Here is a 23,012-nt window from a genome sequence, read left to right on the forward strand (position 1 = left end):
ACCTTTGCTAAGAGCTAATTAAATCTACTGACTGATTGTTAATGGAAAACATATTGGTGGGGGCTTAGAAATTATGGTGGTAGAAGTCCTGCCTCATGGATTACCTCTAGAGTTCAATAAAGGATACAACCTACAGGAACTTAACACTCAAGTGGGAGGGAAAGTTGGGGAAGTCTCTGAAGTAGAGTATACTTATGTATTATTTAAATAGAATAAAAAGATTGTCATTTGGTTTCAGTGTTATTGCTTGAGGTAAATAAAGTGAATGATTTTGGATTCTGCTTTTGCTACAATTACAAACTTTAATTGGGAAGGTTGGGTTGTTGGTTTGGGATTTTTTCCTCCATTATAGGCTGTGGAGAAAAAAAAGAGACTTCATTAGTCTATTCTAAGACAAATTGCAAAAATATCTTAACTTTGCAGGAAATTTTGCCTGGGGTTGTATGCAAAAACACGCATACCAAATACAGTTGTATTGCATTATTCTAAAAAACCCCTTCAGACACATATTTGCATATTTGGGCATGTGATTTGTTGAACTTAAGTCCCCAGTAGTTAACACTACCTAGGAAAATGTGCAGTAAAGTATTCTAATTTTGATTTCCTTCCTGAACATCGAATGATTTTTGAACCATTCAGGATCATTAGATGAAATGTTTCTCAGTTAGCTCTAATTCAGGTTCAGAGCTGGTGGAGAGGGGATAAATAAGCTTGTATTTTCACCAAACTCTCTTCTCCTTCCAGGAAATGCAATGAATGCTATCTAGAGAAATCCCACCCCCAAGAGTTATGTTCAGTTTTCCCTGGAGGCAGGATGTCCTTAATTTGTCTTTTCAACATCTTGTTCTCCTTATTTTGATTCCAAATGTTAATTCTGAACTTTATAATTTATTTGGGTCCATTTTGTATTTAGTCATGGGCCAGCCCAGGCTGAACCACTAGTAGAGAAGCATCAGAGAAAGCCATAAATGCCAAAGAACATACCTTCAGAGTTAGCTTAGTCAAAGGTTGTAGCATAAATCACCATCTTGAATGGTTTATTTCCAATATTGAATTTTGGGGGGAACAATGTGACATCATAATACCAAATTTAAAAAGCATCCGCCGAAGAATCAAGGGACCTGGATTCTAGCTCTGTTTTACTTTTAACTTATTTTGTGACTGCACAACTTAACCTCTCCAAGCCTCAGTTTTCTTCATTGTAAAATCACACAGTTGGACTAGATGGCCTCTAAGCCCCTTTAGACTCTCATTCTAAGTGAATCGGCCACTTTCTAGATATTAATTGTGTCTCTGAGAGTCTTTTACCACTTGGGGCATGAAAAAGGGGAAACCAGTCAGAAAACTGGCAGGATTGTCATCAGCTAGAGAAAAGGAACACAAAATCTTAGTTCTACAGTGATGCCTTCAAGTTGAATTTATTTTGTAGGATCATAGATTAAAGATGAAAGGGACCTTTGGGGTTATCTACACCCCCTTCCCCTAGTAAAGGAAACTGAGGTCAGGAGAGATTAACAATGAATGGTGCTTCGAGACCATCTAGTCCAACTATCTCACTTTGCAATTAAGGAAATTGAAGTATAGAGAGATTAAATGACTTGTCTGAGGTCTCAGAGCTCATAAGTAGCAGTCAGGATTTTCTGATACTACTGTTTTTCTCACAGTCTCTCTTTTCAAATTAGTCCAATACAGAGCTTCTGACTTTTGTGAAATAAATTCAGAACAGTAATATATACATATACATATATATATTTAGCTGGCAGATAATAAGCATCCAGTAAATGTTTATTAAATGACCTAAACAATGAGGTAGAACCTTATGGAACATTAGGTAATTAGGTGGGGCAATGGATTAAGTGCTAGAACTGGAATCATGAGGAGCTAAGTTCAAATCCAGCCCCAGACATTTACTAACTCTGGGAAAATCACAACTTCTGTTGCCTCAGTTTCCTCATCTATAAAATGGGTATAATAATATTGTTGTATGTATATACACAAATCTTCTCTAGTACATCTTTAATTTCTTTTACTTTTCTTCTCATTAAGTTTTCTCAAGATTATTTGGATCAACAATGTTGAGTTTTAATGTAGGAGCTAGTAGGATGGAAAGTATAATGGATTATGCCTCAAATGTTTAAAATTGACAGTGTATATGTCTACTTTTTTCCTGTTGGACAAGTAGCAGAAAAAAAAAGACAATGATATGGTATAAGGCTAATTATTGTTATTTTTTTTAAACTTTTACCTTCTGCCTTAGAATGCATGCTAAGTATTTACTCTTAGATAGAAGAGCAGTAAGAGCTAGACAATGGGGTTAAGTGGCTTGCCTAGGATCACACAGCTAGGAAATTTCTGAGATCAGATTTGAACCCAGGATCTCCTGATTTCAGACCTGCCCCTCTAACCACTGTGCTACCTCTAAGGGTTAATTATTTACTGCATGTTTCTTTTTTCTCAAACTAAGACTTTTCACTGAATCTCTTTTCATGCACTAGAGACAGTGTGGATAGACTTTGGAGCTGTGAAGCTCTTTGTTCAAATTCCTGCTTTGACAAATCTTGTGTGACAACCTCAAAAGGTTCTGGGAAACTCTACAAGACTCTATAGTTGCTGATGTGCATTGGTAGAGGGGGTTCCCTTTCCTGGGAATTCCCTATACCAGTGAGTTCACAGAGCAGACCCTTATTACTACCTTCTGTGTGGGAGGGTTTGTGTCCCCAAACTGTCTGTCTCTTGCGATGTTAGCCTCATCCACAGACAGAAAGGCATTAGCCAGGTGGTTAATGTCGCTTTAGAGATGAACTTCAACCAACCAGGCCAGTCAATGAGTCAGAAAGAAGTAGTTCTGGAAGATGAACCACATGGTAACTATACCTCTAACCCTGTTCGCTTTAAATGCCATTTGTTTGATGCACAAAGAAATGTATCATGTAGATAGATATTCATCAGTGATGTGTGGTTTTATAGGTGGGGGCCTCCAACTGAGGACATCATTTCCTTAGGACTTAGAAAGTTTCCTGATGTTCTTTCAGACAAAAAAAAAATGTGGCCATGTGGATAATTTGGTGCACAAAAAGCTTTTCTTCATTGGCAAAGTTAAGGCTCCAGCAGTTCAGTCTTCAAGAATTAAGGCTCAGTTCCTGGCCAGAAGGAGGTTAGAAAGCAGGAGTATTGGTAGATCTTCTAAAAATCCTCAGATGCCTGATTTGCCTTGCCTCCTGCCTTGTAGGTTGAAACAGTAAATGAAACCAAAGATATTTAGGGAGATAAAAGAAAATATACATTCTTCTCTGATGAAAGCATACATCTTTACAATCAGTGAATGAGCACTTATTATGTGTTTACTATTAGGTAAACTAGAAGAGAAGGAGGGGAGGAGAAAAACAATCCCTGCCCTCAATGAGTTTCCATTCTGGTATTCTCCCGCTTCAACATAAATACAAGATGCATAGAAAATAGATATAAGGTAACTTTAAAGGGGAAAGCTTACTGCAAAAGATGACTGAGTTGGAAAGGAAGCAGAGATTCTAAGGGGCAGACAAGGGAGAGTATTCCAGGCAGGGAGGATAGTCAGTTCTAAGATACTTAGACCGGAGGGGGAATATTGTCTATGAGGCACAGAAAGTAGGTCAGTATTCTTGATCTGTTGAGTGTGGGAAGGAGACTAATGTATAAGAATATAAGAACGATAGAAGTGACCAACTTGTGAAGGGCCCTTTACATGCTGAATGATTCTAGAGGTAACAAATAGGAAGAGAGAGAGAGAGAGAGAGAGAGAGAGAGAGAGAGAGAGAGAGAGAGAGAGAGAGAGAGAGAGAGAGAGAGGAGGGAGAGAGACAGAGACAGAGAGACAGACAGAGACAGAGACAGAGACAGAGACAAAGACAGAGAGACAGAGACAGAGACAGACAGAGACAGGCAGAGAGAGAGAGAGAGAGAGAGAGAGAGAGAGAGAGAGAGAGAGAGAGAGAGAGAGAGAGAGAGAGAGAGAGAGAGAGAGAGAAAAAGAGAGAGAGAGAGAGAGAGAGAGAGAGAGAGAGAGAGAGAGAGAGAGAGAGAGAGAGAGAGAGAGAGAGATTGATTTTTTAGAGGGATTATGATAGCCAGATCTTCACTTTAGCTATTTGAAGAATTGGAAGGAATTTGAGACAAGATCAACTAGGATTTTGTAGTAATCCAGGTAACAGGAGAAGAGGGTCTGAATTAGGGGAGGAGTTCTGGGTAGAGAGAAAACAATGTATACAAGAGATAATGTAGAGATTAAAAAAAAAACAAGATTAGCAACTGATTAGCTAGTTGGAGTGAGTGAAAGTTAGGAATGGAGGGTGACCTTTGTTATAAGGAAAAATTCAATTCTGTAGGAAAGTGTGTAAGTTTTCAGAGAGAAGTGGCATGAGACCAGAAGGAAGATTATGGAACTTTGAAGGAAGGGTTAGACTGGAACTGAGGCTGTTAGCTTGCTCTCTCTGGAGAATATCTTAAGGTGGTGGCTGCATTTCCTTAGTGGCTGCTTCTATCCTGTCCTGCTTGCTGTCTTGGTTGCTATATTTCATTGAGGCAGTTCCTGGTGATCCTGAACCATCTGCAGGGATTGTGAGACCAGGCCTGGATCCTTTTGGATCTAGGACCTTTGCTGGACCTTATCAAAAGCTTACACAAGCCCTTTCCTTAAATCCAACAAAGTGGAGTTTAGTTGTAGCTTTAGTTAAGATCAGGGACGGGGATTTTAGGCAGTGAGGGAAGATTAGAGTAGGAGATTCACTCTGAAGAAATCTCTGTGAAGAGATATTTAGATCTGGGGGGTTTAGATAGTTGACCTCAGTTTAGGATTATCAAGAGACTCTGGATATGCATACATGTATGTATGTATATGTATGTATGGAATCTGCATAGAGATAATGACTGGACCCAAAGGAGCCTCTGAGATCACTAGGTGAGTATATAGAAAGAAAAGAAAAAAGGACCCAGAGTAGTGCCTTGAGGTAAAAAAAAAAACTACTGTGGGCGACATAGGTAAAAATAAAGCAAGACCCTGGGGAGGGGTAGTCAAGCAAGTAGGAGGAAAACCTTGAGAGCCGCCCCACAAAGGGTTTTCAAGAGAAGTTGGTCAACAATGTCAAATGCTGCAGAGAGGGTAAGGATAAGCACTAAGAAAAAAATTGAAGAGATTATTTCCAGTTTTGGAAAGAATAATGAAATTGATTGATAAAATCCGAAACCAATTCTGGAAGGGCATGAATGGGAAGGAAGTGAAAACACTTGAGTGTATTTGACTAGTTGAAAAAGGGAGGAGAAATATAGGTCTGTTGTTAGCAGAGATGGTAGAATCTAGAAAAATGTTTGTTTTTTAGGATAGGGGAGATTGGGGGATGCTTGCAGGCATCAACCAGTAGATAAGGAAAGATTGAAGAATAGAAAAAATAGGGAACTATACTGGGGGAAATTTGCTAGAGATGGCCAGAGGTAATGGGATCAGGAATCTGGATAGAAGAACTGGCAAGGAGAGGGACTACTTCTTTATCTGTTTTGAAAAACCAGAGAAGGGCAGAGACATTCCAATTCCCTGATGTGAAATCCTTAGTTGTAGCTGTTCTTTTGCAGCCTATCCATGCATTTGAATTGAATCTATCATCCTCACTTAATGTGTGTATATGTTTCACTTTTAATAAAAAGAGCTGCCATTCAAGGGTAGATTAGTCATTGGTTCCCAATTTTTTTCTGCCCAGCACCCCCTTCTGCATGACTACGTTTTTCATTTCCACCTTTCAATTTTGTTTGTGCAGGACTTGGCACCAATCACAACGAAAACATGTAAACCATAATGTTTTTCAGTTTTGAGGAAAAGCAGGCCAGGACTGTTTTGTAATTGAAAATTACTTTAAAGTCAGGGAACTTGCCTATTGTAGTCTTGTATAGCTAGCTTGGAGTTTAAGCAAATCAAATTATTCACAACTAGAATTAATAATGTGAAGATGCAACACTTATTCAATTTCATTCAATTCTGTTTTTGTTTGTTTGTTTAACCCTTACCTTCTGTGAACCACAAAGGCTAGGCAACTGGAATTAAGTGACTTGCCCAGGATCACACAGCTAGGAAGTATTTGAGGCCAGATTTTAACCCAGGCCCTCCTAATTCCAGGCTTGGTGATCTATCCACTGTGCTACCTGGCTGCCCCCAATTTCACTTAATTCTATGAACATGTATTCAGGGTCAACTGAAGCTACATATTGTGCTTTTCCCAGGTCATCTCGTTTCAAATAGAATATTTAATTGATCCATATAATAAACATTTATTAAGTACCTACTATGTGCCAGGCAGTCTGTTAAGCTAAGTTCAGACATATATCTAGAAACAAATAAAACTGAAGACTCAGACCTCTGCCTACGAACTCATGATTGTGGAATTCATAGAGATGAAATAGGTGCAGAGAAATCTGGGAACCCACAAGAGATAAAGGGGGAAAATGATCTTCAGTCCTCTCTAGATTTTGTCTATCATACTCCAGAAATCTCCACCCTGGAAACTCACTCAAGTCCTGGAATTTACACAAGAAGTTCAATCTGCCACAATAACCTTTGTTTGGATGACTTCTCCCAGGACCACTATTTAAGGAAGACTCCCAGGCCAGCCATATCTTGTTCTCTCTGGGCATTACTCCAGGCCAGTGCCTTTCCCATTGCCCCATTTTTCTCACTCCTTTTCAACTTCCTTTGTTATCTTCCCCCACTAGAATATAAGCTCAAAGTCTTTGTTTCTCCTTGTATTTGTTTTCCCAGGGCTTTGCACAGTGCCTGGCATAGAGTAAGGACTTAATAAATATTTATTGATGGGACAACTAGGTGGTTCAATGTTTAGAGTGCCAAGCCTGGAGACAGGAGATCCTGGGTTCAAATTTGACTTCAGATACCTTCTAGCTATGTGACCCCAGTCAAGTCACTTAAGTCCTACTACCACTTAGTCCTTACTACTCTTTTGCCTTGGAATCCATACTTAGTATCAATTTTAAAATAGAAGGAAAGAGTTTTTTAAAAATACTTATTGATTAATTGCTTTGGCGGCTGCCAATGACTACCATGAGAGAGTTTCCCAAAGCCAGTCTCATTTTGCCAAGGACAAGAATCTCCCACTTTTAATCATGAATCCTACCACCAAGAATTATAAAATGTGGGAATTTCCTACCTCTCACTATGACTTCTGACAGTGGTAATCTCTAGGGATGTCCTGGGTGTGAGTTGGAGAATAGAGCAATTTTGAAAAGGGTAGAGAATAATTTTTTTTTTTCAAACTGAGATTGGTTTCAGCACCTAAACATAGAGCTTACCTCTTATTTTTTGGATTTATCAACACTCTTATAATTTTGATACAAAGCACAGGATTAACTGTAGTAGGTAGATAGAAGAGCAAGGATGGCTTAAATCTTTTACTATCATGTCAAATTCCACGAACATATTTAAGGATTTAGTTGTCTTCTTTGTCACCCCTTTTCTCCTTTGAAAATACACTTAAAGAAGCAACTAAGTGACTCAGAGGATAGAGAGCCAGGTCAAGAGTTGGGGAGACCTGAATTCAAATCTGAACTCAGATACTTCCTAACTATGTGACCCTGAGCAAGTCACTTAATCCCAATTGCCTAATCCTTACCATGCTTCTGCCTTGGAATAGATACCTGTATAAATGCTAAACCAGAAGGCAAGAGTTATTTTTTAAAATACACTTAAGATTTGAAAATCATGCTGAAAAGCTTTAAGATATCATGGTATCTAGGAAGTGGAATAGAGAGCAAGCTGCACTTGAGTCAAGAAGGACCTGAGTGTGAATCCCACTTCAGACACTTGGCTGTTTGACCCTGGATAAATCCCTTTAGCATCCTCCATTTCTTCATCTCTAAAATAGTGATAACAGTAACATCATACCTCAAAGGATTTGAATATTGTTTTTGTTGCTTTTTATTTCTCCATCTGTGGTCTTTTTCTGAACTTGACAATACCAAATAAGATGAGCATTTCCATAGGCAAAATAGAACATAAAGAGTATTCATAAAGCTGTGAATCTGTTACTTAGAGTATGTTTTTATTTTTAAGTATATAATAAAAGTCAGGATACTATTTTAAAAGCTGTCTTGCTTGTCCTTGTTTCCCACTGGCTTTCCTTCTGTTCTTTTCTGTGCATTTAAAAAAAGTTTTAATTATTTTCTTAGTTTCCTTAATTGTTTTCTATTTTAGTAGTTAAATTTTTTCTGGGTTCTTAATTTTTTCTATTTTGGTAGTTTAAAATTTTTCTAAATTCTTAAATTTTTCTATTTTTTCTGTTGTGGTAGTAATGTTTTCTTAATTCTGTCTATTTTGGTAGCTTAAATTTTTTTCTATGTTCTTAAATCTCTTTTCTTTTTTCCCTATTTTTGTAAGTGTTATAATTTTCTTTCCTTAATTTTTTTTTCTATTTTGGTAGTCTCCCTCTTCTTTGCTTCCTCCAAATCTCCTTTCCCCAAGTTAAAAGAAAAGGGAAAAAAAAAACTTTTGCATCAGATATTTGTACAGATACTATACTATGTAAGTCAGTTGAACATTTCCCTCCTCTCTCTTTGATATTAACTTTCAATTTCTTAAATGTTTTCAAGGACAGCCACTCAGTGACTAACTTTTGATCTGATGTGAAAGTGAAGTAAGTTATCTTCTCTTTATTCTCTCTTCCCTCCCCCAATTCCACAGCTGAACGCATTTCCAGTAGTTGGCTAGAAGTTCGACACATTGAAAAATACATGGAGCAAGGTAAAAGTGGAACCAGGGAATTACTGTGGTCTTGGGCGCAGAAAAACAAGACTATCGGTGACCTTTTGCAGATTCTACAGGAAATGGGCCATGAGCGAGCAATTAATTTAATTGTGAATCATGGTAAGCCCTTATTCTCATTTTTTTGATGTCATTGATGTGAAATGTCGCCATTGTTGTTCAGTTGTGTCATAACCCTTTAGGACTCCAGGGGCCATTGTACACCAAGACCTTCTATCTTCTACTATCTCCCAAAGTCTGTCCAAGCTCATGTTCATTGTTTCCAAGACCCTATCTATCCATCTCAGCCTCTGCCATTCCCTTCTCCTTTTGCCTTGAACCCTTCCCAGTATCAGGGGCTTTTCCAGTGAGTCCTGTCTTTTCATTATGTGGCCAAAATAGTTAATCTTCAGCTTCAATATTTGACATTGCAGGGAATAGTCTGAATTAATTTCTTTGAGTATTGTACCATTTCTGACCAATTGAAGAAGGTAGTATAGCATAGTGGAGGGTAGTCTTGATGTCAGGAAGATCTAGATTTAAGTGCTGTGTCACTGGGTAAATCGCTTAAACTCTCAGTGCCTCCAGACAATAAGTTACTGATGGGTTGTCTATCTGCAAGCATAGAACACAGGGCTTGGAATCTTTAAGACTTCTGTTCAAATCTGCCTTCAGATACTCATTACCTGAGTGACCCTGGGCAAGTCACTTAACCTTTATTTGCCTCAGGTTCTTCATCTCTAAAATGAGGGTGATAATAATACCTAGGTAGTTCCAGAGTAGTTGTGAAGATAAAAAGTCAAGAAGGACCTGAGTATGAATCCCACATCAGACACTTGTCTATGTGACCTTGGATAAATCCCTTGAGCAGCCTCAACTTTTTTATCTCTAAAATAGTGATAATTTTTAAGCACTTTTTTTGTAAAGCACCATATAAATGCTAGTCGATGTTGTTGTTGTTATTTCTAGTCTACCTGGGGAGTTTTATACCCATATGAAATGATAGTCAAGGCCAAAAAGAAAATTATTCCATTTTTCTTTTGGAACAATTTACCATTTCCTTAAATGACATTGAATTGTTCTTCTGTGTCAGCCTATTCCTCACTCAGTGATTCTATTCAGACAGGACACAAAGTGTCTTCTTTTATCATATTCCTCCTCCTTCAGTCCACAATGACATTGTCTCTGTCCTTTTTCTGGCTTCCCTTTCTCTCGAATCCACATAATACAAATCTGATTTTTCGCAAAACAATTCAGTTATCTGTCTAATAAGCACCCAAGAATACTTTTGAGGACTAGACCTAAGATGGAATGAAATAACTTGTTAACTTCTAGATAATTTTATGCCATGATTTATCATATAATTAAATGTTAGAAATGTAATGAGATTTCTTCCCGAATCCATATGAGACTGCTGGAACAATTCACTGATTTTTGCTTTTATCTTTACTCTTTTGATTCTGCTCTCCCCTCAACTCTACCTTTCTCCCCAGCAGTCATTTTGTTAGGCTTCTTTTAAATTATTTCCTCTTTCTTATTTGCTTCTGATAGCATATAATCTGGAATGATCTGATAATATATTCACATGATATTACTTCAGTTTCTTTCTTATCAAAACCAAACCCTCCAAAGTCCATGACCCACCAAAATGGCCTTTATCACTAAGGGTTACCAGCTTTGGACTCATTCTAGTTTGATTTAGGTGCTGGGGGAACGCGATTCCAAAGAGAGGAGACCTTCTTGCGTCCTTTGGTTTGTTGCACCCCCACCTAAGAGCTGAGGGGAAAAATTTAAAGCTTGGGTTTAGTTCATGTCCAGGGTCTCTTCCAAAGGGCTCTTCCAGAAGAGCACTTCTGGTAAAGAAAGTTGACTTGATAAGTCAGAGAGAGAAAAAACTCCCCCAGGGGCATTTTAGTAACTATCTCAAAAAGGGGATGAAGAAGACCAGAGAAACAGCAATGAACTTCTCCAGAAGATGGCCAGAAGCCTCTGGGTACTTTGACAGGAATGCTACAGAGAAAGCAGAAATAAGAATGAACTCCAGGAAACTGCTTCAACATGCAAAGTGCTCTGAGCAGGCACTGGCATGGGAAATGCTGCCAAAGTCAGTAAGTGCTTTGATCAGATGCATGCCAAGTGATGTGGAAGCCAGAGTGAGAACTGGTAAGAGGGACCTGTTGGAGTAGGAGCAGGAGACAAAAAATAGGCTCTTATTAGTCACTGAGCGATGGCCAATTGCTATTCCAGAAGACTGATACATCCCTCCCTTGGCATAGGGATGAGGACCTGGAGGCAGAGAATGAAACCTATAGAGCTAGTTGGGATGGTGCAATGGATGGCATGATGGGTCTGGAATCGGGAACATCTGAGTTCGAATCTACCCATAGATACTTATTAGGTGTGTGATCTTAGTCAAGTCACTTAGCCTGTTTGCCTTAGTTTCCTCCTCTGTTGCTTGGAAAAATAATATGGGGATAATAATAATGAATAGCAACTATCTTCCAGGGTTGGAATCAAATGAGATAATATTTGAAAAGAGCATAGAACAATGCTCACACATAGTAGGTTCTTTATAAATGTTAGCCACTATTATTAAGCATTTTCAGACAGATAATATGTGAATTTGTTTTACAAGTGTATATTTATTTGCTTTCAGACAGAGCTTTTCTTTGTGGGGTGGGGTGGATTTAAGGAATGGTAGGGGATTAATTGTAGTTTAATGGGGGCCTGGCACATGCACAGACCCTATCAATTTACTTGGCTGGTCCAACTTCTCCATGTGGAGGAGGTGAGGGGAGCTTGTTTCCAGGAGAATCATGATGACCTGTAAGAAAAGTATCTCAGGGAGATTATAGAACATAGAAATTCTATAATTGGTTCTGATCAGCTAATCAAGTGGTCATGGAAAGCTCTCTAACGGACTTTGAATGATTTCACAGTGACCTGTGTGACAAGGAAATCACTTTAAAAGACTGATATATATATATTAATTTAAGGTCGCCAAGGAATTCAGCTATGTAATTCCTAAATGGAAATTCCTAAATTTCCCAATGGTGAAATTTCCAACATTTATAAGTCTAAGGAATTTTAAGGTTTACACCTGCCAGCATCAGCAATGACCTCTTTTGCTTCAGTTTCTTGGGCCGAATTCAGTGACACTTTTATTCAAGGTATCCAATAAGAGATGAGGACATAAGGGAAGAAAGTTTAGAGCATCCTCTTCTCTCAAGCCATTTTAGGTGAAGGGAATGAGCCTTCAAGACCTTGTAAGTTGATGGAGTCTGGAGGTGGCTTGAGAATCCTAAATTCTAGGTTGGGTTTTGCAACCTGCCCAGCATGGATGCTCTAAGGAGGAAGAAGCAACCTTCTTGACTTGGGCATGTTAAGATGAAGACTCATTTGGCAGAAATTCCACCTTTGTATATGAATTTGGTGAAGCCAATTCTCTGAGAAACTGAACTAAGTTGTAAGCCTCCTCTCCAAAATTCTGGATTGGTGTAGGGGAGAGTGTGACCCTTGAGATGTTAAGGGAAACAATATTTATGCATTTCTTCTTGCTATATCTTTAAAGTAAATATCCCTTTGTAAAAAAAAAAATGCTAATGATTGTCAAATAGTTAAATGGGGCTAAGGCACTAGTTACTCTCTCCTAACAATCAGGGAACTTAGCTAGTGGGGGGCTCAAGTTGATAGTGGTGGAGAAAAGACCTTCAGAACCATGGAGAGAGAAGAGCCAGGAATATGTAACAAACTGCAAAAACAACAAACCTTTATTGCTGTTCAATCAGTTTCAGTGACCCCATTTTGGGGTTTCTTTTTTTTTATTTGTATTTTACTTTTTTTCCAATTTACAGGTAAAAAGAATTTAAAAACTTTTTTTTAACGTTTTGGATTCTGTATTCTCTTCCTCCCTCTCTCTTCTCCACCCTCATTGAGAAGGCAAGCAACTTGATATATGTTATGTATGTGCAATCAAGCAAAACACATTTCAGTAAGTCATATTGTGAAAGAAAACACAAATTCCAACCTCACTCCAAAATAAAGTAAAAAATAGTATGCTTCAACAGGCATTCAGTTTTCATCAGTTCTTTCTCTGGAGGTGGATAGCATTTTTTATTATACATCCTTCAAAATTGTCTTGGCTCTTTGTATTGCTGAGAATGGCTGTCATTCTAAGTTGAGCATTATACAATATTACTGTTACTATGTATAGTGTTCTGATTCTGCTCATTTTACTTTGCACCAGTTCATGCAAGATTTTCTAGGTCTTTCTGGAAGTCTCCTACTCATCATTTCTCATAGCACAATAGTATTCCATCACCAACATATACTGCATTTTGTTTAGCCATTCCTCAATAGATGGACATCCCCTCAATTTCCAGTTCTTTGCCATCACAAAAAGAGCTGTTATTAATATTTTTGTACACATAGGTCCTTTCCCTTTTTTTGTAATCTCTTTGAAATACAGAGCTAGTAGTGATGTTGCTAGTTCAAAGGGTATGCAGCTTTATAGACCTTTGGGGATAGTTCCAAATTGCTCCCCAGAATTATTGGATCAATTCACAATTCCACCAACAATGCATTATTGTCCATTTGAAGTTTTCTTTGCAAAGATGCTGGAATGGTTTGTCATTACCTTCTTCAGTTAATTTTTTAGATAAAGGCTGACACAAACAGGGTTAAGTGACTTGCCCAGGGTTCACACAACTCATAAGTATCTGAGAGAAGAATTTAACCCAGGAAGATGAATCTTAGAGACTCCAGATCTAGCACTATCCAATGCACCACTTAGGTGCCATCAGAGGTTTATAGTTTCATAAACAATCCTCTTTTTCATTTTTATGTACACACTTGAATGTGCTCATTGAAGTTTATTAAGTATATAATAAAAAAATCACAGAGCTGCATTGGTGATTGAAATACAAAGAAAAATGACAGTATTAAGAACTAGTGTTTTGGGGACTGGATTAGATGAAAGAAGAATGATTGAAGCAGGAGAAGAGAAGATAATGATTTCAGTATTGCAAAGGAAAAGAATTTTGAAAGCCTTGAAGACTCTGAACAGTATAAAGACCCATTAAGACTCTAGAAAGTGAATAATGAATCACACTTTACATTTTTTGACAGAGAGGGACAGAATGAGGAATACATTTTCAAATACCAATAAAATATAAATTCCTTTTCCTTGACTATACTTATTTGTTACAAGGGAAGAATTAATTTTTTTGCACGTGCATGTATATAAGGGGAATGAGTTGTCAAACAAAACAAGGCAGGTAGTGATAATGATGCCAAAATAAAGAAGAAAAGAGAAAATAAAATTATTTATAAAATACACAGAAGAGAGCCAAAGCTCAGAAGGGTAAGTCAATAAGCAGAGCAGTATTGGTACTGATATTTCATATTTAATATGGACATAATACTAAACCCATGTAGATGGCAGATTAGAGATAACTCTTGATGTTTCCCTCCAAACTTTAAAATAATGTCTCAAATCAAATTTTGCAGCATCAGAGCCAACAAAATGCCACAGCAAAACATTTTTCCAGACTAAGAAAACTTAGGAGGTTAGAAGAAGTTTGTGGCACCCTGATGGAGGCTTGCCTGAAACCCACATATGGTAACAGCAACAGAGGCCACTGTAGCAGCAGTAGCTTTGAGATCCCTTAGCCCAGAAAAAATAAAGGGGTCAGACAACTGGTTAGAAAGAGACTGCAGGGAAATATTTGTTGGTAGTGGACACATCCAACACTGACAGGTGACCCTATTGCCCAAATATAGTTCTTGGTTTCAGTTCCAAGGAAGAGAAGAGCACTGGGGGGTGAGGGTTTTATCATAAGGGAAAGGGGGCTCTAGTTGAAGTTCTAAGGCAAAGAGAGTGCTTATTTTTATGGTTGCAGGGAACCAGGAGCTCTTCCTGGGTAAGAACCAGATTGTAGACCAGGAGAGCAGTGACCACACATTACCCAAGATCATACCACCTTGGAAGCACCAAAAACTGAACCTTAGAATTAGCTGTAAAAAGAGTAGGGTGGAAAAATCCTGGGAGAGTGTCCCACCTTCAGGGAAGCAGAACCCAAGTTTTACAAAAAAGCTCAAATAAAAAAAGAATTTCTCCTTAAATAGTTACTACAGTGGAAGACCAAGATGTAAACTTAGAAGAAGAAAACACTGTAAAAATAGTTAGAGAAATAAAGCCTCAAAGGAAAATGCTACTTGGACCCAAGTCTAATAAAAATTTCTTGAAGAGGTGGTGGAGAAAAATTGGTTGGTTGTCTCTTGAACCAAGGAAGACGATTGTCTTTGTGCATTTTTGTGCACAAAGACACCTGTGCTTGAATATTTAAGTGGAAAAGTCGATGCACAGAGACAGTCCCACTCTCTCAGGGTTGGAAGCCTGGGTCCATTGGCAAGAAAAGTCGTTACACCTGGAGACTTCCTCAGCTGCAATGGATAGCCATGTTGTCTTTTGTGCTCCAACACACCCTAAGCACTCCACAGTGCCTTGTTGCAACACCATCTCAGCTGTTGAACCTTCTTGTTGGTTTCTTCCGCCTGTTCCGCCGAAGCAGTCTTCACATGCTGGGTGAGCAAAGCTCTAGTTCACCAGGGGTCGACGTCGAACCGATGGCTACCCTCACAAGGTTTAGACGGCCTGTCGAAGCCGTTGCCCGGGGTGTGACCACTGCCGCATGCTAGCAGCTACTGAGAGCCACAAGTGAGAGCTGGGTGTCAGGTGAGGGTCTGAGGCTGGAGAGCTGCCCTAGAAGGGCATGACAAGCCCTCCATACCAGAGATATTACCCCTCCCTGAGCACCCCATATACCCCAGAGAAAAATATTGAGGGAGAAAATGAATGTTGTAAGAAAATTATGAAAAGAGAATTGCCAGATATTGCTTTCTCTGATGTAGAGGGAGGAGGAGAGGCTAAGATACTTGGACATAAAGTCTATTAATAAAAATAAATAAATAAGAAAAAATAAAAAAATAATTATCAGCTTGGTAAAAGAGGTACACACACACACACACACACACACACACACACACACACACAGAAAAATACATTCTAAATGATTGGATTAGCCTAATAAAGAGAAGCACAAAATTCATTTAAGAAAAGAACTCATTGAAAATCAGACTTGGCCAAATATAAAAGGAAGTACCCAAATCCACTTAAGAAAAAAGAACTTAATAGAATCGACCAAATTGAAAAAGAAGTATAACCTGTCACTGAAGAAAAAAATTTCTTAAAATAGAATTAGGCAAGTGGAAGGTAATGACTCTATGAGACTCCATAAAAAAACCCAATAAAACAAAGTCAAAAGGATGAAAAAATAGAAGAAAATGTGAGCTCTCTCATCAGAAAAACAATCTACATTGAAAAACAGATTAAAGAGAGAAAACTTAATAATCATCAGATTACCTGAAAGGCCTGATAAGAGAAGGAACTTATACATCACATTTCAAGAAATTTTCAGGGAAAACAACCCTGATATCTTACATCCAGAAAATAAAATAGAAATTGAAAGGATCTACCAATCACCTCTTAAAAGAGATCCCAAAATGAAACACTCAAGAATATTATATGAAGCAGCCAGAAAGTAATAATTCAAAGATTATGGAGCCATAGTCAGAATTACCCATTATTTAGTTGTTTCCACGTTAAATGAGTGGAGGGCTTGGAATATGATATTCCAGAAGGCAAAGAAACTAGGATTACAACTGAGAATTATTTACCCAGAAAAACTGACTATAATTCTTCAAGGCAAAAATGGGATATTTAATGAAATAGAGGTCTTTCAAGCAATCTTGATGAAAATACTAGAACTGAATAGAAAATATGACATTCAAACACAAGTCGCAAGAGAATCATAGAAAGGTAAACAAGAAAGAGTAATCAAAAGGGTCTAATAAAAGTAAACTCTTTATATTCCCAATGGGGAAGATAATATATATATATATATATATATATATATATATATATGTATACATATACATATATATAACCTCTAAAAACTTTATAATTATTAAGGCAGTTAGAAGGAGTTTACATAAACAGAGGCATGGATGTGAATTAATTATGTTGCAATGATCTCTAAAAAATGAAAAAGTGAAAAAGAAGGATACCTTGGGGCAAGAGGAAAGGGAGAGGTAGAATGGAGAAAATGTTCCCATAAAATTTCACCTAAAAAAAGCATACAAGGAAGAGCATTTACAATAGAGGGGGAAATGGGGACATTATGAGCAATGCATGAATCTCACTGTCATCCAAATTGGTTCAAAAAAGGAAGAATATATTTACACGTTCAGCAATATATAGAAATGAAACTTACCCAATAGAGAAATAGGAGGAGAAGAGGATACAATAGAGGGAAGGTGGTGATAAAAGAGAGGAAAGATTAAAAGAGGCAGTGGTTAGAAGTAAAATTAGACTTTTGAGAAGGGAATGCATAAAAAGAAAGAGAAAAAGAAAGAGAAGAAAATGAGATGAAGGTATAAACTCAGTAACTAGAATCACGAATGGGAATGGGATGAACTCACCTGTAAATGGATATAGATAACAAAATGAATTAGAAACCAGAAACTAAAAATATGTTATCTACAAGAGACACATTTGAAACAAAAATACATGTGGAGTTAAAATACAGGACTGGAGCAGAATCTAATATGCTTCAACTGAACTTAAAAAAAAAAAATAAGGCAAGGGTAGCCATTCATGATCTCAGACAAAGCAGAAGGAAAAATAGACCAAACTAAAAGGGATAATCAGGAAAACTACATTTCACTAAAAGGCACCATAGATAATGAAGTAATATAAAAAACCTTTAAAACAAGTCTCTTTGATAAATGCTTCATTTCTCAACTATATATTGCTTATAGAACTAAGTCAACTTTTAAAAAATAAGAACTATTCAACAATTGATAAATGGTCAAAGGATATAAACAGGTAGATTTCAGAAGAAAAAATCAAAGCTTTCTAATATGAAAAAAATGCTCTAAACTACTATTGGTTAGAAAAAGGCAAATTAAAACAAATCTGAAGACTCATCTGAATGGACAAATGTTGGAGGGGGTGAGGGAATAATAAGAGCATTAACAAACTGGTCCAACCATTCTGGAGAACAATTTGGAACTAGCTTAAAAGAACTATGAAACTGTGCGTAGCTTTTGGTCCAGCGATACCACTACTAAGTCTATGTCCCATAGAGATCAAAAAGAAAGGAAAAGCACACACATGTACAAAAATATTATAGTAGATCTTTTTTGAGGGTGGCAAAGAACTGAAAATCAAAGGTATACTCATCAATTGAGGAATGATTGAACAAGTTGTGGTCTTATGATAGTGATAGAGTATTATTGTCTTGTGAGAAATGAGGAAGGATGTGGTTTCAGAAGAACTTGGCAAGACTTTTATGAACTGATGCAAAATGAAGTGAGAAGAATTGGGAAATTATTATACATAACAACAGCAATATCATAACAATGATTGACTGTGAAAGACTTGACTACACTGATCAATACAAAGATAAAAAACAAATCCAACTAACTCAATGAAAAAATGCTATTCTTCTCCAAAGAGAGAATTGGTACACTCTGACTATAATTTGAAGTGCAATTTTCTCATTTTCCTTGCATTTTTTTTGAAATATAGCTAACATAGGAATTTATTTTGCACAATTTCACAAACATATAATTAATATTATATTGCCTGCCTTCTCAGCAGCTGTGGGAGAGTAATGGAAGGAAGCAGAGAATTTGAAACTCAAAATTTAAAAAGAAAAGAGTGTTAAAATAAATAATTTTTAAGCAATTAGTATGTTTTTTAAAAAAACAAGCTGTAGGTAACAGAGATTCACAGTTTCTTTTATAATCCTCTATTCTCTCTGTATATGAAGCTGTTCATTTTGTTGATATTTGTCAAGTTTATAATAAAATATTTTTAAAAAAGTATTCTGTATAAAGCAAACCAGTTACTGATTGCTTCCATAAAAAAGAAATATTTCAAACATTAAAACATAAACCTCATAAATATGTATTGACAAATTACTGAAAAATTATTCCTATTCTCCAAAGAGCTTGAAATTTAAAACACCAGAACATGAAACATTTTGTGGAACTGCTGAACAGACATTTCATTGTAACCACAATTCTACAGTATCAATCAGTCTACTCAAGCCAAGTGTGCATGGCTTTGCCTCTTCCTGGCACTGGCCATCTCCTTTAAGAAGTTGTTTCTGAGGACTTTTCCTACTAGGCATCCAGGACCTGGAGCCAGGAGTCTCCTGACATCATAGACCCAGGAGGATATCACCAAAGGTAGAAAATGTCCATCTCAGAAGGAATTGGATCAGCTTTGATTAGGAAAAGAATCACAAAGCAGAAGAGACAGCCAGCAATTTGAGGTCCAATGTTAGTTAGGCTTGCCTATATGGCACATGTTTTCATAATCATGTGTGAATAACCACCCTAGCTGCTGGGGTGAAGAAAGAAAAGTCTCTCTGGCTCCTTGATAGAAGTACAAGGAGGACATTCCAAGAAACTTGATATACTTAACAGACAAGAAAAGAAACTGAGCATGAGGGTGGAGTCATTCCTTTTAAAGTTTACTGAGGGGTCCATCCTTCCTGGCTCTCTGTTGTAGTGACACCTCATTCCTATAATGGGGAGCAAAGTAAATCAGGATATTGCTTCGTAGTCCCAAAGTACCAACCCAAGAGGACCAATAAGGAGTTGCTAATTCATTCCAAACTTTAAGCACTTCAGCATAGAACCATAATCTATCTATACTCTTTCCAGAAATGACTTGGGGTCCAGATGATTAGGGGGTAGCAATGTGGTACTCCATGCCAATTTTAAACATATTCCATTTGTTCCTCCTTCATGGAGGGGAAAACAGCCTTGTCATCTTGCATGCTCCCTGGTAGTACTCTTGGGTTAACAGCCCTTCAAATCCAGCATCTTTTCTCTGTTTGTATTTCTCTCTCTTCCTCTTTTCATCTGCATGTACTTCTTCTATCTCTGCTTAGCAGCAGCATGCTACCATGATGAAATGGAACGTATGAACAATTCCAGCTTGTCACCCAAAGAATACAAAGATTTAGACCTCGAGAAATGAACCTGGAAAGAACTGCCTCTGAATGACTTTGGTTGTTGTAGGTTATTCCCTTAATGGGATATAAGACTTCATTTCCATGAGGTTTCTGCCATGATATCATCTGCATTCATCAGACCTATGCTCTTCCCACCCCTATCTCTTTGCTTAGCCAGCAGAATGTCGTGCTGGGAAGTTGACTGATCAAGTCAAATTCTGTGGGTCCCCTGGAATTGTAAACGCAATGCCTTTTCATTATTGGAACCCTCTAAAGCCTCCCATATGGCTTGCTGTTCATGATATAAACACACAGAGATTTGATTGGACACAGTGGTATGTTTTATGCCTTGCTTTCCTTAAACAGATCTTGGCATAGCTTTTTGCCCTCTGGGCTATTTTGTCAATGCAGAAGGGGCCGATTTGGCTTAGAAGAGGGCATAAATTCGATGCTATCACTTGGCTCCATTATTATGCAGCACACGGCTCAGTGTACAACAATTTTTTAAAAAAGAAAAACAATTTCCCTTGTTAGTGATTTCATTTAAGTCCCCTTTATTCATTTATGTGCCTAATGCAAGGTGAAAAATAAAGCATGAGATAGAAGGGAATAGAGATTTTGAATCTGCATCTTTCATTAAGGAAGATTGAATTGTTTAACTGCAACCATTGGAATGTCTTTTATATTGCAAAATTAGATCTATTTGAACACAGAGTTCACTAGTAACAGAGACTTGATTCACTGGGAAGAAAAGGATAGTCTGCTGGATGACTGTTGTACGTGACTGGCTATATATCATTAGGCGTAAGAACTGGTTAACCAAGTGTAAGAAGGAACTTGGTTAATATCATGGTCAGATTTACCAAACGAAAGGCAGCATAGCATAGTAAATGTTGTGCTGAATTTAGAATTGATACTGTAATGGTGAAAATTTCACCTTTTTAAGATTGTTGTAAATTGAACAATGGCCGCCAAGGAATTTACTTATGAAATTCCTAAAATGAAGCACTCAAGTCAGAATGGAGTTTATGGAGGTTTAATCACAATGGGAGTAGGGAAAGGAGAGGGAGAGAAGGAGAGAAGAGAAAAGGGAAAGGGGCTACTCCACCTCTGACCAAGGCAGAGGGAGTTTTAGGCCCAAAGGGTCAAGGTGGAAAGAATCAGTCCTTAACTCACATGACCGATCTGAAGGAAAGCTGTCTGCGGGCATCCTCCCTGTCCAAGCTTCTAACACGAACTGGCGTCTAGCTCTCTCCACAGGAAGTGAGCGAATTCCAGAGGCTGTTCCCTACCTCACTTCCTGGGTCTCACAAGTGCCAATGGTTGGCTCTAGCTTGGCTTAGGACAGCCCAGGTGGGCAGTTAGTTATTTCTGATTTGTCATTGACTAGCACATGCCCGTGTAGTGTGGGTGTGCACAATTTTTGGGTGCTATACCAAGATGGAGACTTTTAAAATTCGCAATCCCCCCTGATGATGATTAGGGGACTAGTCTCCCCAACTGATCACTAAACATAAGCATACTATACCCCAAAAATTTCTAACTGTAAGTGTATACAAAAATTTTTTACCCACTAAGAGGAAAATTATAATAGTTGTAAATATGGGGAAATAGAGGAGAGAGAAAGACAGAAAACCAATGTTTTGCTGGGCGCATTGACAAAAACCAATTAGGGGGCAGTCCCCTTTGGCATAAGAGTGTACATTAAAAAAATGTTCAATCAACCACACCCCAAGGTTCATTCTGGATCTTCCTGTAGTGAAAAGGTTTAGATATATTTCTGCAAACAGTTCATTCTCTGGATTCAGTTAGTTAGCAAGCTTCTCTGAAGATTTATCTCGAACAAAATTTAAATCTTGGATTTGATGAAATACAATTCCCCCTGAAGAAAGTGTTGAAAAAAAAAAACACTGAGTCCAGCTGAGGATTCAAGTTTTAGTTGTGGGGGTGTGTGAGTTAATCCAAAAGGAAAACAAAACAAAATGAAAATAAAATAAAAAACAAAATCAAAAGAAGAAAAAGGGAAAAATTAAGGGAAAAATATAGACCCTTTATATATGCATGTTTATATTAAAGAAGAATTCAAAATTAGTATCAAAAAAATCAAAAAATCTATGTATACAAAATTTGAGAAAGCAAGAATAAAAAAAATTTTTTTACAGGCCCCTGTATTAGGGTCCAGTTAAGTAATTTCTAATCCCACAAGTCTGTAGGACAGAATGGAGCATATTTTACTTCCCCATTTGCAGCCAAGGCTACAGGAAGTTGGCATACTATAGTACAGTATCACCAAAAGGAGCATAAGTAATCTCTCTTCTATCTGAATTCTGCATTGGATCTACCTCTTATTGACAAATGCCTTTGGCAAATACACAACTCCCTGTTTTATACTTTGATGTATATTATCAGTGCATTGAAAAGGATAATTTGTTATATCTTCCAAGGAATACTAAATGATGTTGATATACAAGTGGAAGACACTTTGTAAAATAGCCTACAAGGTGGATTTTTATTCTACAGAATCAAATATGTATTGATGTTGTGAGAGAGCTAGAGATCAAAACTCTGGGCCTGGAAAGGATGCTTTCTTCAAGAATGACAAGTTCCAATGGTTAGTTTAAAAGTAGAGAAATTTATTAAGTTGAATGCAAGTTGAATTATTGAGGTGAATGGCCAGGAGGCAGGCGCAGGTGGAATACTGACTCCCAAGGAGATGGGGGTTGGGATTCTTAAACCCCCTTGAGAACAGAGATTACATGACCAGAGATGGGCTGATGGGGTAATTTTATTATGTAACCAGGGATGGGGTAATGTTTTATGTCCTGAAGACAGAAGGGGTGACCTGTGTAGTTTGGGGGTTGATTAGAGATCTTAGACACAACCTGATGCTTAGCAGAATAGAACTGGGAGGAACATATGTGCTCATCAAGAGGCTAAAGGGAGTGTCTTTCTCAAAAACTCCCTTCTTACCATATGATACTCAAAATCACCTTCCTTTGGTCAGCACTGCAAGGATGTCACCTTCTTTATGTACTCTTTAACCTGGGATACCTCTGGGTCTTTGGGGGTGTTTAGGAGAAACCCCAGGTCCCATGCCATTGAGGGATAGTGCATGCCCTGTCTTTCTTGAGCCACGCACATGTGGCCAAAAA

The 23,012-nt window shown here is 37.7% G+C and overlaps 1 protein-coding gene across 1 annotated transcript in view; it reads left to right on the plus strand.

Moving 5' to 3' along the window:
• IRAK3 (interleukin 1 receptor associated kinase 3) overlaps positions 1–23,012 on the plus strand; it is a 108,058-nt gene that overhangs the window by 12,972 nt on the left and 72,074 nt on the right. The window contains exon 2 of the mRNA XM_056798412.1: positions 8,711–8,893. Within this exon, the coding sequence (XP_056654390.1) occupies positions 8,711–8,893 (183 nt within the window). The remainder of the gene's footprint in view (positions 1–8,710; positions 8,894–23,012) is intronic.

The sequence above is a fragment of the Monodelphis domestica genome, chromosome 5 (assembly GCF_027887165.1).
Source record: "Monodelphis domestica isolate mMonDom1 chromosome 5, mMonDom1.pri, whole genome shotgun sequence".
NCBI lineage: Eukaryota > Metazoa > Chordata > Mammalia > Didelphimorphia > Didelphidae > Monodelphis > Monodelphis domestica.